The sequence below is a fragment of the Pollachius pollachius genome (genome assembly GCF_949987615.1).
Source record: "Pollachius pollachius genome assembly, chromosome: 3".
Taxonomy (NCBI): domain Eukaryota; kingdom Metazoa; phylum Chordata; class Actinopteri; order Gadiformes; family Gadidae; genus Pollachius; species Pollachius pollachius.
In genome coordinates, this window is record NC_136936.1 from 51,594,289 (window position 1) to 51,607,966 (window position 13,678).

At 49.9% G+C, this 13,678-nt stretch overlaps 1 protein-coding gene across 1 annotated transcript; it reads left to right on the top strand.

Annotated features, from left to right (window-relative positions):
• The first annotated feature begins 834 nt into the window (after positions 1–834).
• On the top strand, positions 835–10,295 carry sik1 (salt-inducible kinase 1). Its single transcript, XM_079732133.1, has 14 exons — positions 835–1,068; positions 1,438–1,623; positions 2,110–2,226; positions 4,056–4,119; positions 4,219–4,380; positions 4,908–5,032; positions 5,135–5,258; positions 5,397–5,617; positions 5,965–6,108; positions 6,204–6,314; positions 6,494–6,722; positions 6,819–7,046; positions 7,184–7,373; positions 7,503–10,295. The coding sequence occupies exons 2-14, from the start codon at positions 1,471–1,473 to the stop codon at positions 8,146–8,148; spliced, it is 2,514 nt and encodes an 837-aa protein (XP_079588259.1). The 5' UTR covers positions 835–1,068; positions 1,438–1,470; the 3' UTR covers positions 8,149–10,295.
• The last annotated feature ends 3,383 nt before the right edge of the window (positions 10,296–13,678 follow it).

Genomic DNA, 13,678 nt, shown 5'->3' on the forward strand with positions numbered 1-13,678 from the left:
TGTGTGCATGCGTGCGCGTGTGTATGTATGCATGTTTGTGTGCATGTGTGTGCGTGTGTGTGTGTGTGTCCCCACAGCTTCCTGGGTTGGTCGTCCACTCTCTCCTCCCCACTATGGTTCTACTCCCAGTGGGGCTGACCCAGAATAGCCAGGAGGAACATCCTAAAGCCTTCCTGGGTGAGAGATACTCGGCAGTATGAGGGGAGTTCTCCGTACAACATAAAGCTATCCCAACGTTGAGCTGGTAGAGGGACTGTCTAACCCTCCTCATGTTATTGTTACTCCCCAATGTTAGCTATTCTGCTGGACCTGATGGGCTTTTAAAACCATAGAACAATGGATGTTAAATACTTATATAACATGCATGAAGGAGTAGTAATTGTAAGGCTTCAACATTGAATTGTGTCTCACAGACTGAACCTCACAGAGGGCTGATTCAGCCTTATGACCTAGAGATTAGAGTTTCGCTCGCTGTCGTCGAGGGACGCTTCAGGGTTCATCAACAGCTACTTTCTGTTGCTTTAGTTTCGGATCATCCGGAAGACCGCACTGTTCTCTGCAACAGCCCGGGAGGAAACATCACGTGGTGACACATTTCTACCACTGACGTCATTGTCCTCATCTCCAAGCAACCCCCCCAACGGCACTGACGTCACCGCCAGCCGAGCCGAGCGGTTGCCCGGCAACCCGTGCCTCGCGCTCGAGCCCGGCCCTGCCGCCCCGCTCGACGCTCTGACGCGCGGGTGACGTCAATAGTGCAGGAGGAGGAGTTCCCCTCGCGCTGTCTGTGGACTCCAGTGCATTCCAGCGGAGCGCCGAGCAGCACGAGGGACCCGAGCCGAGTCACGAGCATCTTACGGCTTGCTCCCGCAGACCACCACTTCACAGACCACCGCTCCAAAGACCTCTCTCCCCGCGGGGTCAAAGAAAAGTGCTGCTGCGTCCGTTTGTTAAACATTATTTTTCTTCAGTGCACCTTCTCTGTTTGTGGAATGACTGCGTTGGCCCGTGAGACCTGTGTGGACTGTGAGACCCGTGAGAGGAGCTGCCTGCCGGACGCTTGCTAAGGTAGGGACGTTTCCTGGATCATGTTAAACCTTTATCGGTGTCAGGACCCGTCTGTGTTCTTGAGGATAGCAGCAGAGCATTCCTTAACCTGAGGTTGGCATCAAAGCCATATGGGAAAATAGACGGCAAACTAACTAAACACATTTATGATGTCTTAAAATGTATGCTCTTTTAAGCATTACAACTCATTATAAATAAGGTTAATTATAGTTAATTCATGTGCTATTTATCATGCAATGTAATTGTATTTATGTATTTTTTTCATTTTGATTTCATGCAAATGTAGATTTTATTCAAATTAGTCATTGCCTATAACATTTAAATCTATACAAGGCTACTCTGAGTCATGAATGCATCAACACTCTGCAGGTTCTAAGGTGGTGCTGACCTCCACCCGACACCATGGTGGTGCAGACGGAGAACAGCCCTGCGGCTCCGCCCGGCGCCGCCCAAGGGAGACCCCTCCAGGTGGGCTTCTACGAGATCCTCCGCACCCTGGGCAAGGGGAACTTCGCCGTGGTCAAACTGGCCCGCCACAAAGTGACCAAGACCCAGGTGAGGAGCATGGGGGTCAGGGGGGGGTCTGTGTTCACCATGGGGGTCAGGGGGGGGTCTGTGTTCACCATGGGGGTCAGGGGGGGGGTCTGTGTTCACCATGGGGGTCAGGGGGGGGTCTGTGTTCACCATGGGGGTCAGGGGAGGGTCTGTGTTCACCATGGGGGTCAGGGGGGGGTCTGTGTTCACCATGGGGGTCAGGGGGGGGGTCTGTGTTCACCATGGGGGTCAGGGGGGGGTCTGTGTTCACCATGGGGGTCAGGGGGGGGTCTGTGTTCACCATGGGGGTCAGGGGGGGGGTCTGTGTTCACCATGGGGGTCAGGGGAGGGTCTGTGTTCACCATGGGGGTCAGGGGGGGGTCTGTGTTCACCATGGGGGTCAGGGGGAGGGGTCTCTGTTCAGGCACCACGTCATAAGGACACACATGTTTCCTTTTGACGGGTGATCTAGAATGTCACATTATGTAAAAGTTGTAACTGTTGCAGGTGGCCATCAAGATAATAGACAAGACACGGCTGGACCCCCAAAACCTGGAGAAGATCTACAGGGAGGTGCAGATCATGAAGCTGCTGCACCACCCACACATCATCAAACTCTACCAGGTGAAAAGAGCTGAGTGTATGTATGTATGTATGTATGTATGTATGTATGTATGTATGTATGTATGTATGTATGTATGTATGTATGCATGTATGTATGTATGCATGTATGTGTAATATACTAAGTGGCACCATAGAGTGACAGTACTCTTTGAGCTGATATGCGCGGAACAGAGATCCAACCTAGACCCGTTGGTCAAGGGGCTGAATGTAAGGTTGCACAGGAGAGAAATCTTCAACATCAGAACGGTGCAGAGCAGTTTTTGTCGTCATGTGACGTTGTGTTTTGTTGGGAATGTTGGTGGCTGGTTGCGTTTTGCAAAGATGCAGTGAATTCTGAGCACACATTGAAAAAAGCATGAGCGGGCGCGCACACACACACACACACACACAAACACGTATGTGCGTGTCTCCATTGTGGTATGTGAACAAAGGTCATTGCTGTGAGTATGAATACGAATAAAGAATGTCTGGGCGTGAGAGAGAAATATAATGAGTTAAACATTAGTCATAGCCACATATAGACAACAGGTGAAGCTCTGAGGGCATCACGCCATGTCTCTGGGGAACATTACAGGCGGGGTCAGGCAATTATTTTATAAGCATTCTTTTCATATTAGTTGAATTCTCTTCACATCCCGACAGCAATCAAATTCATTTGGTTGCTAAAACATCCGGTATCCCGGTTGTTGAGGCTAGTAGACCTGCTGCTGAAGCTAGCAGACCTGCTGCTGAAGCTAGCAGACCTGCTGCTGAAGCTAGCAGACCTGCTGCTGAAGCTAGCCAGCTAGTCCAGTGTTGTGGGGAGAGGCTTGAGGGGCGTCCTGAGGGGGGGCTGGGATGTGTGTAGTGGGTTCATAGCCTAGCATCTGCTGGCTGGTGTCTATTGCCCAGCGGAGCTTCATGGATGTCCTGTGAGCGTGCGAGCGGTTCCCAGGGATGCATGTGTGTCCACAGGTCTCCGTGTCGAGCCCAATTAGCCTCACTGCAGGGGTACCGGCTGCCCGGTGGCCGGGTCACGTGATGCCACCAGCACCGGGAGCTTTAGCGGTAAAGCCTGCTAGTCTGCAGAACATAAAGGATCTGCTTCTTACAGAGCGCACCTCACTGCCCTGAATAACTGAGGCATGGGGGGGTAATGAGGCATGGGGGGGTAAGTGAGGCATTGGGGGTTAACTAAGGCATGGGGCAGCAGACACACACACAACGCAGGGTGTTGCTCTCCTTCCGAGAGCAGGTCCTTCTGGTGACCTCCACCTCTCCTTTCCCTGAGGGGGGGTCAGGGGTCACTCCCCTCCAGGGTGCTGCCTTGATGTCATCCCCACCTCAAGGTGTCGCTCTGTGACTCCCGCTCTGGGGTAAGCGTCCCTGTGGTTCCCTGACCTCCGGGGTTCATCCGCTGAGAGGCTGAAGAGACCAGCGTGACTCACGTGGGGCTTTGGCTTGTTGTCTTCTACTGAGTTTTCCACCCGGAGGGGTTTTCTGGAGAAGGGGAGGATGATTTGGATTTCAAGGAAATGGGAATTGCGTCTTTTCCGTTGAATTCGCCCCCTCCAATGTGCAAGTCCGGAGGAGTCTTGGGAGTGGATTGATGACACATCACACGGCCTGTTTTAAACTCAGAGGAGGTCATAGTGTGTGTTTGTTTGTGTGTATGTGTGGACGTTCATGTGCGTGCATCCTGCGGAACTAGCAGAGGAAGAGATAGACTCAGGAAAGAGGAGGAGAGGTCAGAAGACGTCCACAACAACCAGAGCTGCAGCTGCTCAAGTACTTCAATGTGAAACATCGTCACCAACCAAAGACCGTGGCTGTTTCTCTCTCTCTCTCAGGTCATGGAGACCAAAGACATGTTGTACATCGTAACAGAATATGCCAAAAACGGAGAGATGTTCGGTGAGTACAGAGTGCATTGCTGCATCGTCCCATACACTGGTTCTGTCAGATGGGTGTAATGGTTGGGACTGGTTGTTAAGCTCCCATGCTCCATTGCAGACCACCTGACCTCCAGCGGCCGCATGAGTGAAGACGAGGCGCGCAGGAAGTTCTGGCAGATCCTGACGGCGGTGGACTACTGCCACCGGCACCACATCGTCCACCGCGACCTCAAGACGGAGAACCTGCTGCTGGACGCCAACATGAACATCAAGCTAGCTGGTGAGTCGGCCCACAGACAGGAGGGGGACGGGACCCTCTCTACGGAGGTAGAGGGGGAGAGCCGCTGGTTTCTAGCTGGTCCTGGTCAGGCTCCTTCATGGGTCACTGCCAATAGATCACTTTAGTTCTTTAGCTAAGCGAGTGCCATAATGATTCATTTTGTGTGAGGCTAATATTCTCATGGCTGAATTAGACGTCAAACAGCAACCTATTATGTGTTCAACATCTAATACAAACATACAGAAGAAATGCAAAAAAATGTTCACAGACATCCATACACTAAACACAGGAAATGTGATGGCCTGAATTCAGCCAGACAACGAGCCCTTTGTGCACTATTATTAGCGACAATAGTGACAATATTAGCTTGATAATATCTGTTCCATTCCAGTCCTTTGGCCAAGTGGAACCTAGACTTATCTTACAAACCACTGTTCCGCCATAAGCCGACGGGAATCGCAGAATAAGATGGAAACACCCTGAACATTAAGTGGTTGCTAAGTAGCCTTCCTTCTCCCTCTGGGTAGACTTTGGATTCGGGAACTTCTACAACGCGGGCGAGCCGCTGGCCACGTGGTGCGGCAGTCCGCCCTACGCCGCACCCGAGGTGTTCGAGGGGAAGGAGTATGAAGGCCCTCAGCTGGACATCTGGGTGAGCCTCCAGAACTCTTAAAGTAGCTCCCCACCACAGAGCGACCAGCACGGTCCCCTGGACCCTGCCCCCACTCTGACCACGCTCCTCCTCTTCCTGCAGAGCCTCGGGGTGGTCCTCTACGTCCTGGTGTGCGGCTCCCTTCCCTTCGACGGCCACAGCCTCCCTGTGCTCCGGCAGAGGGTCACCGAGGGACGCTTCAGGATCCCTTTCTTCATGTCGGAAGGTAGGAAGTCCCCACACAGGCGCAGGGGGGAAGGACTACCCTGCTATTGCTGCTGTTAGAAATGAGGGGTATTAGAATGCCTCCCTATGTTGAGCTGAACATAAACAAAGGATCTCATCTCGTCCCTTCTCCCTCCAGACTGCGAGAGCCTCATCCGTAAGATGCTGGTGGTGGACCCGGCCAGGAGAATCAGCGTGGCCCAGATCAAGCAGCACCGCTGGATGATGGCGGACCCGGCCGCCCCCCTGCAGACCCTGGGCCATTCCTTGACGGAGTACAGCTCCAACCTGGGGGACTACAGCGAGCCGGTGCTGGGCATCATGAACGGCCTGGGCATCGACCGTCAGAGGACCATCGAGGTAAACCCGACTCCCTGGATCTGGGACCTGAAACGGTGCTCAACATTTTCAGGAGGGTGGCGGGGCATCCGGCAGAGTCAGGGTGCAAGGAGTGTGAGGATTAAATTGAAAGGTATGTGAGCTTCCTGACGCCAGGCTGACCACCACTTAGGGCTGGCTGCATGCCAAGGGGCTTACAGCTAACTCTGATGGTAGTAATAGCATAAACTTTGTCATTATACAATCAGTGACCTAAAGTAGCCCTTCTAGCAATGTTGTTTTTGAGGGTCTCATGCTGTGGGTATAGGATAGGATAGAGTGGAAAGCAAACTTAACAGCCACTAACAAGCACCTGTCTGCCCCTTCAGTCCCTACAGAGCAGCAGCTACAATCACTTCTCTGCCATCTACTACCTGCTGCTGGAGCGGGTCCGGGAGCACCGGGCCCAGCAGCTCAGCCGCCAGACCTGGACCCAGAGACCCAGGAGCACCTCCGATACAAGCGCCCCAGAGGTGAGGGCCACGCCTTACGTTTAGCCCAGACTTTCAAAAGTTCAAGACCTGTAAATTCAGTATCTCAACCTTCTGTGTTCCTTCTCTTTCCTTAGCTAATTATGGACCCCAGTGAAGGCTTCAGAAACGCACAATTTTCCATTCCGACCACGTGTGGCCATCCTGTTTACCCCGAAATGGAGTGTGACCAAGGTGGATTGTTCCAGGTAAAACCTCAGATGTTATAGTTTTAAACTAGCACTATCCACGTTCCTTAGAAAACAAAGCTAGCGCTTAGGATTCACACCCATATGTCTCCAGTCTGTCCGAGGCTAACCGTTAGCGTTCCCCCCATCTGTCTCCAGTCTGTCCGAGGCTAACCGTTAGCGCTCCCCCCTGTCTCCAGCGAGTGGTGTTTCCAGTGGAGGCCAGCCTGAACCGGCTGCTGTGGAACCGCTCCATCTCCCCCACCAGCCTGCTGGAGACCAGCATCAGCGAGGAGGTGAGGCCGCATGACCTGGAGGAGGAGGAGGAGGCTGGCCGGTCCCCCGGACCCCTGGGCCCACCCCCCACCGCGTCCCGAAGACACACGCTGGCCGAGGTGTCCGCTGGCTTCCATCAATGCAGCCCCCCCTGTGAGTATTCCCTCACAGGAGCGGGTGCTTTTGTTCCGATGTCCTTACCCCGATGCTCTGGCCCTACTTTAACTCCTTTACTTTCTGCCCGTGTAGGCATCGTGGTCAGTCCTTCAGACGGCGCCTCTTCTGACGGCTGTTTGAGGTCCTCGTCCAGCCAGCATCCCTCTATGCAGGCCTTCAGTGGGACTGAGTGTGGAGGCCTGCTCCCTCCAGGATCCTCTCTGGCCCTCTCTGCCCACCTCCTGCCCCAGACGCAGGGCCGCCTCCCTGCTGCCAGCTTCCAGGAAGGCCGGAGAGCCTCCGACACGTCCCTCCCACAAGGTGAGAGGAACCGACCAGCTTGAGTCATCACAATAACAAATACTGACCTGAGTACTCTCCTCACAGTCGGCGCTGTTTGGTGTGACTGGCCATCAAAGGGTATTTTGTAGCTCACTACTTCCTGTGCCTCCTTGCAGGACTCAAAGCGTTCCGCCAGCAGCTGAGGAAGAACACTCGCACAAAAGCACTGTTGGGATTAAACAAGATCAAAGGTCTGACGAGGCAGGCTGCCCCGCCTCCTTCCTGTAACCGTGGCAGCCGCGGGTCACTGGGCCCAACCCTCTCAGAGCATCGCAGCATGCTCGAGGAAGTGCTGCATCAGCAGAGGTGAGGTTGAGACATGGGAGCACACGCATGCTGGCTGATGCATGCCCTCACAAATGCAGAGAAATAGAAAAAAACATTGACTTAGTGCAGCACTTCATCCATTAAATCCCCTTTGTCTTGGTTGAACAGGATGCTGCAGATTCAACACCAGCCAAAAGCCCAGGCCCTTCAAGGAGCATCCTCCCAGAATCCCCGGCTGTTCCTGACTCAGCAGACCTCGCCGTCCCCTCCCCCAGCCACTATGTTTGCCTCAGCTTCCTCACACCTCCAGAGTGACCCACAGTACGCCCTGCCTCAGTTCGCCCTGCCCCAGTGCTCCCTGCCCCAGTGCTCCCTGCCCCAGTGCTCCCTGCCCCAGTGCTCCCTGCCCCAGTGCTCCCTGCCCCAGTGCTCCCTGCCCCAGTGCTCCCAGCCTCCCCGGCCGGCCCTGGCTGTGCCAGTGTGCAGCCCCTGGCAGCAGACCCTCAATCCACCTTCACAGTCCAGCTCCTGCTCCTCGTCGTGCCCCTGCTACCCGTCAAGTGTCTCCCCGGTGGCCTCTGCTGCCGACCTCCTGGAGGCCCACCTGCACATCAGCCAGCCGCCCCACATAAGCCTCCCTTCCAGCCTCCAACTACAGCACCTGCCCCAGGATTTGGGGCTCGGCGGTCCCCTTCTGCTCCCATCTGGTCCGACGGCCTGGGAGCTGGGCTGCCTCAGCGGGGACAATGAAGACATGCAGGAGCCCGGTCTGGTTGGACAGCCGCAGCTGAGCAGCTGTGTGATGGTGAAGTGAAAACATGAGCAATCCCTCAGATCATGTGCTCGCTAACTATCCTTTTGGTGGAAAGGTGTCTTGAGAAAAGGCGGGAGTGGAGGCAGGCTGTGGACTAAAGCAATGAAGCAAGCAACACGTTTACGTTTTGTTTTGAAGATAGGATGCACAAATGCGTCTTCACAGATCTACAGATATTGGTCTCTCGTGTGGATGTGGATGTCTCTACTTTGGGTATAATATAGACTGAAGTCTAAGCAATAACCAAACTCGGGAAGGCTTTGAATATTTAAAAGATGACCAGAGAAGCAATAACAAAGTTGGGCCGGAAGGACCCCTCAAAAGACCCTGAGCCAAACTTCCAAAGGGCGCACAGACAGTTCACCATCGCACAGAACCCCCCGAGACAGATCAAACCAGGGTTCAGGTGTTACAGTTCCTTATAAGGTATGCTCCTGAGACCATGTTTCATCAATGTTCTTTGAGGATACCATTCTCCTCTGCTTCTCTTCTAGGTAACGCTTTGACTTTGATTTGGAGAGCACCGCGTTGTTTTCCACTGTGCTGGAGGGAAGATCTTCCCAGTCTTTATTCTGTCAGGATTTCCGACCTTGTTGCGTCCATCCCTGGCAGTGGGGTTATGAACGTGATGCGTCACACCGCTTTCCCAGACCTTCTGCTCAAGGTCCTGACTTGGTATTGAAACTGTGATAATGTTCGCTTCTTTCTGAGTTCTGCCCGAGCTTACGCTCACCTGAATTTAAATGGACGACAAGGTGTGGATGAAAGATGGGCGAAGGACATATTATATAGGCTGATGTATATCTGAAGGACGTCAGCACAACAGGTTTGTTCAGTCAGCTTGCTGGCGTCTGATCATACTGACTTAAAATTGAATTACTACCTCCATAGCTCACCATGTTTGAAACGGGATTTGATTTGTTAACCTGTCCTCTAAACTCCTGAGTCCCAGAAGTAATGCTGTCTTATCTGTCTGGCTTAATTTTTGTCAATAACGGAACAAAGATCACAGTATTTCATTTTGAAATATGAAGGAAAGTGAGGCGATGGATATTCATAGGATGGCCAATAGGCATTCTCTGCACTATTGTTACGTGTCTTTTTATACGGCTGGTACCAATTATATGAGCTTATAACACAATACTGTAAAATTGGACAAAGACGTGGTGTTAAACGCTCTTTCTCCAACTGACAGGCTTTCAGGATTTCCTGTTCTCTATTATGTAGTGCTGCAAGGCAGAATTTGGTTCCAAACCAAAGTCTGAGAATCTCAACAAAGGTGTACTCCAACACGTGCACACTACTGATTTTCCTCTGCTATGTCTCCAAACATAGCATGCTGGGTAGCTAGCACTCCAGCGTTATCCCTTTGGCTTTTTCTATGTGAAAGCTTCCTCTGCCTCCAGTCGCTGAAGCTACTCTGTGCTGTAACATCCCTAAGCTGTTGTTAGAATTATCGTGGTATCCATTTTGTACTTTTCAAAAAAAAACTTAGTACCAGAAATAATAGGCTAAATATGTGTGCATAGCAATACAATTTATTTGCTGGAAACTGATTATCTTGAACTGTAGCTGTACAACTGTAGCCTATGTGGTTCAAGGTCACTAGAACTTGTTTACCGCAACAAAAACAGTTTTAGATGTTCTATGCTGTCTGTTCAGACCGTGAATTAGCTAACTAAGCTACGTCAGCTATGCTAACCACACATTGTTTGTTTGGTTAGCCACATATCTGTGTGTATCTGGTGATGAAGAACACAGTTTAATTTTCTTCAGAAACAAGCAGTGTTGATACATTACTGTAGACGGCAGTCACCAACAAAGCGTGTGCCTTGCTCGTGAACAAAGCCCGCGATACGAGGAACCCTAACACGAGGAGACGCCACGTCTTTGGACCGTCCGCTCCTCCTGACGTTCTCCTACCTGACGGAAGACACACACGTCGCACTTTATACCTTTTGTTACGTCAAGGTTTGGTTTTCTCCCATTTTCACATTGAAACACTAAAGACTGAAACCTGGAAGAGAACCCTTTTCGACAAACTTTAAATAGGAACTGTAACGTTAGTTCAATCCTCACAATTTGTAAGATTGTATATTTGTGTGTGTGTGTGTGTGTGTGTGTGTGTGTGTGAGAGAGTAGGAGTTCCCAATAACTTTTTTTTAATTTATGTGATAATAGAATTGCATATTTATTTGAATAAAGATCATTTATTAGAAACTTTTTTGTACTTGAACTCTTTACCTGCGTCTCAGTGGTGAACCACAGAGAGGGACACACACACACACACAGCCCCCCTCTTGTGTGGTTAGAGGTAACAATGGAGCCTTCCCCTGAGTTCTCTACCAGTCACCACAAACACGTCAGCACGTCGCCAGCTGCAGACTGAGGGGGTCATGGTGTCAGTATGTGTAGTGTGTCAGTAGCCAGGGCCCTGATGGTGCTGGGTTCAGGGGGGCAGGTCTGTGTGTCGTTGGGTCTTAGGGGGGCAGGTTTCAGAGGGGGGCAGGTGTCTGAGGGGGGGTAGGTCTGTGTGTCGTTGGGTCTCGGGGGGGGGGGGCAGGTCTCTGAGAGAGAGAGAGAGAGGGTTAGGGAGAAAGAGAGAGAGAGAGAGAGGGTTAGGGAGAGAGAGAGAGAGGGTTAGGGAGAGAGAGAGAGAGAGAGAGAGAGGGTTAGGGAGAGAGAGAGAGAGGGTTAGGGAGAGAGAGAGAGGGTTAGGGAGAGAGAGGGTTAGGGAGAGAGAGAGAGAGAGAGAGAGAGAGGGTTAGGGAGAGAGAGAGAGAGAGAGAGAGAGAGAGAGAGAGAGAGAGAGGGTTAGGGAGAGAGAGAGAGAGAGAGAGGGAGTGGGAGCAGTCGTTCCCGTGATTCCGAGTCTGAGGAATTCCTCCTCACCTTGGTGATATCTTTGTGATGGGACATTAACAACGAAGGGTTGAATTTTCCAACTGCTGAAAAAATGGAAATTCATAATCTGAAGCTGTCAAAGCAAGCAAGGAAACTTGTTGAATGGTAAAATAAAATGTTGAGCTATTTATTGCACACACACATGCAGTGGCGGTGGGTCAATAGAGGGCGCTAGGGCGCCGCCCCAACGTGAAATAATCACTTGAATATATCTGCCAACTATTAATCAACTATTATCAATACGAAATAAATCAACAAAAATACATAGCGTTTATCCTCGTTTAATTGTGTGATATATTTGTCTCTGCCAGCAACCATTGAAATGCATCTGGACGTCAATGATTTGGGCTAGGCTAGTTATTGGTCCTTCGAAATAAAGCCCTCCTCCAAGTCAGGGGCGCGGCCACGTTGAAGTCAATGTAAGCTCGCTAACTTTTTGCTGTCTATCAAGCAGAGACAGCTTTTCATTGGCGCAAGAAAATTCGCCCTCGGGTCGCACCAGTGTGCGCCCCAGGCCAATGGTATCGCTTTTCTTTTTTGTTATCACCACATGATTGGACAATTCAGCGAATCAATCAAATAGGCTACCTCCCTCAGCAGCATTCACGCAACACAACTACATGTAGAGAAGAGATAGATCGCTAACTAGCAGAGAGTTGTAAGCACTTTCCACCCTTTTCAGTGGAGGAATTGGACTCCCCAAGCAATGTTATACTTAAAAGGAGCAAGTGAGTTACATATTAGTTTAGTCTTTCGGCCTGTAGCATATAAACAAAATGAAGCAACTGTCCCATATTTCTAACTGCATTTGAAGTAGACAAAAAAATGGACGCTATAGGACAGTGATCAGGATTTGTCTCAGTATCAGAATAACAACAATGGGTCAAATAGCCAGTGTTGTGCCTGAACGCGTTCACTGAACGAAAGTTCATGAACTCGTTCATATTTTGGGCGAACGTGAGCTGAACGTACTGTATTACTGCCTGATGAACGTTACTGTGAACTCGTTCATTCTGGTGTCAGTGAACGGCACGCTCACTCGGTTTAACTTCGTTCAATGGGGGGGTTATTTCTCTATCTACACGGCGGATGCGCGCGCAGATCGCCGGGTTGTTTGACCGGTTGCCATGGTAATATCCGTGCGGTTCATTTGCAGTTGCGGTGTTGCCAGCTTACTGTTACATTTATCTGTAATCAGAAAAGGTGGTTATATGCTATAGACCCTATAGTATCTGTCATATAAAGGCTGGGACGAATTTCAAATTTTAAATATGTACACTTTATTTTGAAAGTATAGACCAGCGCGATTCCCATTGAAACGAATGGCGCGGTGATTATTCTTCAAAACGAGAGCTGTTAAATTGTGGAAAATGAATTAAACTGTAATCAGACAAAGCGGTTATATGCTATAGACCCTAGAGTATCTGTGGTATAAAGGCTGAGACGAATTTCGAATTATAAATATGTACAATCCATAACGTTAGCTCTCTGGCTCATAGCTCAGCGGAGTAGAATATCTCATAGAATCATTGCTTGTTGGCCGGAAACGGAAAGGGGGGCTGTTCACGTTTGGTTGTAGTCTTTTCGCTCGGTTCTCCGTCTCATCAGTAGGGCTAGAACCGAGCGAAAAGACTACAATCAAACGTGAACATCCCCCTTTCCGTTTCCGCCAACGAGCAATGAGTCTTCCAACAGAAATCAATGGGATTTACAAAATGCGCTAAATGTGGAATAAAACACGATAGAAACTGTATTTCGCTACGATACTTGAATCAACCACTCTATATCATCCTAGACAAACCACAAAGGGTGCTCAATGTTCAAAATACCGGAATAAACGAATAGCTCACAGCAACATTTGAAAAAAAGAACTATGAACTAGTTAATTTTTTGGAACTGTGAACTTAGTTCAAAATTTTTAATTATGAACGTTTAACTGAACTAGTTCATTTTAAAATTTGTGAACTGAACTTTGAACTAGTTCACGAAGAAAGTGAACTTTCCCAACACTGCATAACTCATACTTTTAGCCTTAGACTCAAAATATATTTACTTAACACAAAAGACCTCTAAATGGCTCCAACAGGTAGTGTAGTGCTTTTAAATGATTAGAATAAAACATGTTTATCTTTAAACATTTCTTGAAGTTGTGGCTTCTACAGGAGCATATACCAACGTTTCACAATCTCTTGGCTTTTGGTAACTATACCTCGGATGGTTACGACAAAATGGCTTTTAAATCAAAACCTCTATGCCGAATATGAACCACACTGTTGCGCTCTATCTTAAACATCTCTCGCTCACTCAGTTCCTTAAAGGGCTTCAAGTTTGCCCTATATACATTGTTGGTTTTCAAACACGCACACACACACACACACACACATACACACACACACACACACACACACACTGACAGACCCAGACAGACACACAGGCAGACATGCAGACAAACAGACACACTCACCTACAGACATTCACCCCTTATTTGCTTATTTAAATGTCAGAAAGTTTGCTTTATTGTCCTCCAACTTCATGTCTGACGATTAGCTTTTCCTTTTGTGACGTGTGTGTGTGCGTGTGTCTGTGTTTGTTAGTGTGTGTGTGTGTGTGTGTGTGACAACATAAG

Coding starts and splice junctions, on each gene's coding strand:
- sik1 (XM_079732133.1), top strand. CDS start 1,471: ATGGTGGTGCAGACGGAGAACAGCCCTGCGGCTCCGCCCGGCGCCGCC. Junction 6,315..6,493: donor ACCAAGGTGGATTGTTCCAG/GTAAAACCTCAG, acceptor CCCTGTCTCCAG/CGAGTGGTGTTTCCAGTGGA. Junction 6,723..6,818: donor CCATCAATGCAGCCCCCCCT/GTGAGTATTCCC, acceptor CTGCCCGTGTAG/GCATCGTGGTCAGTCCTTCA.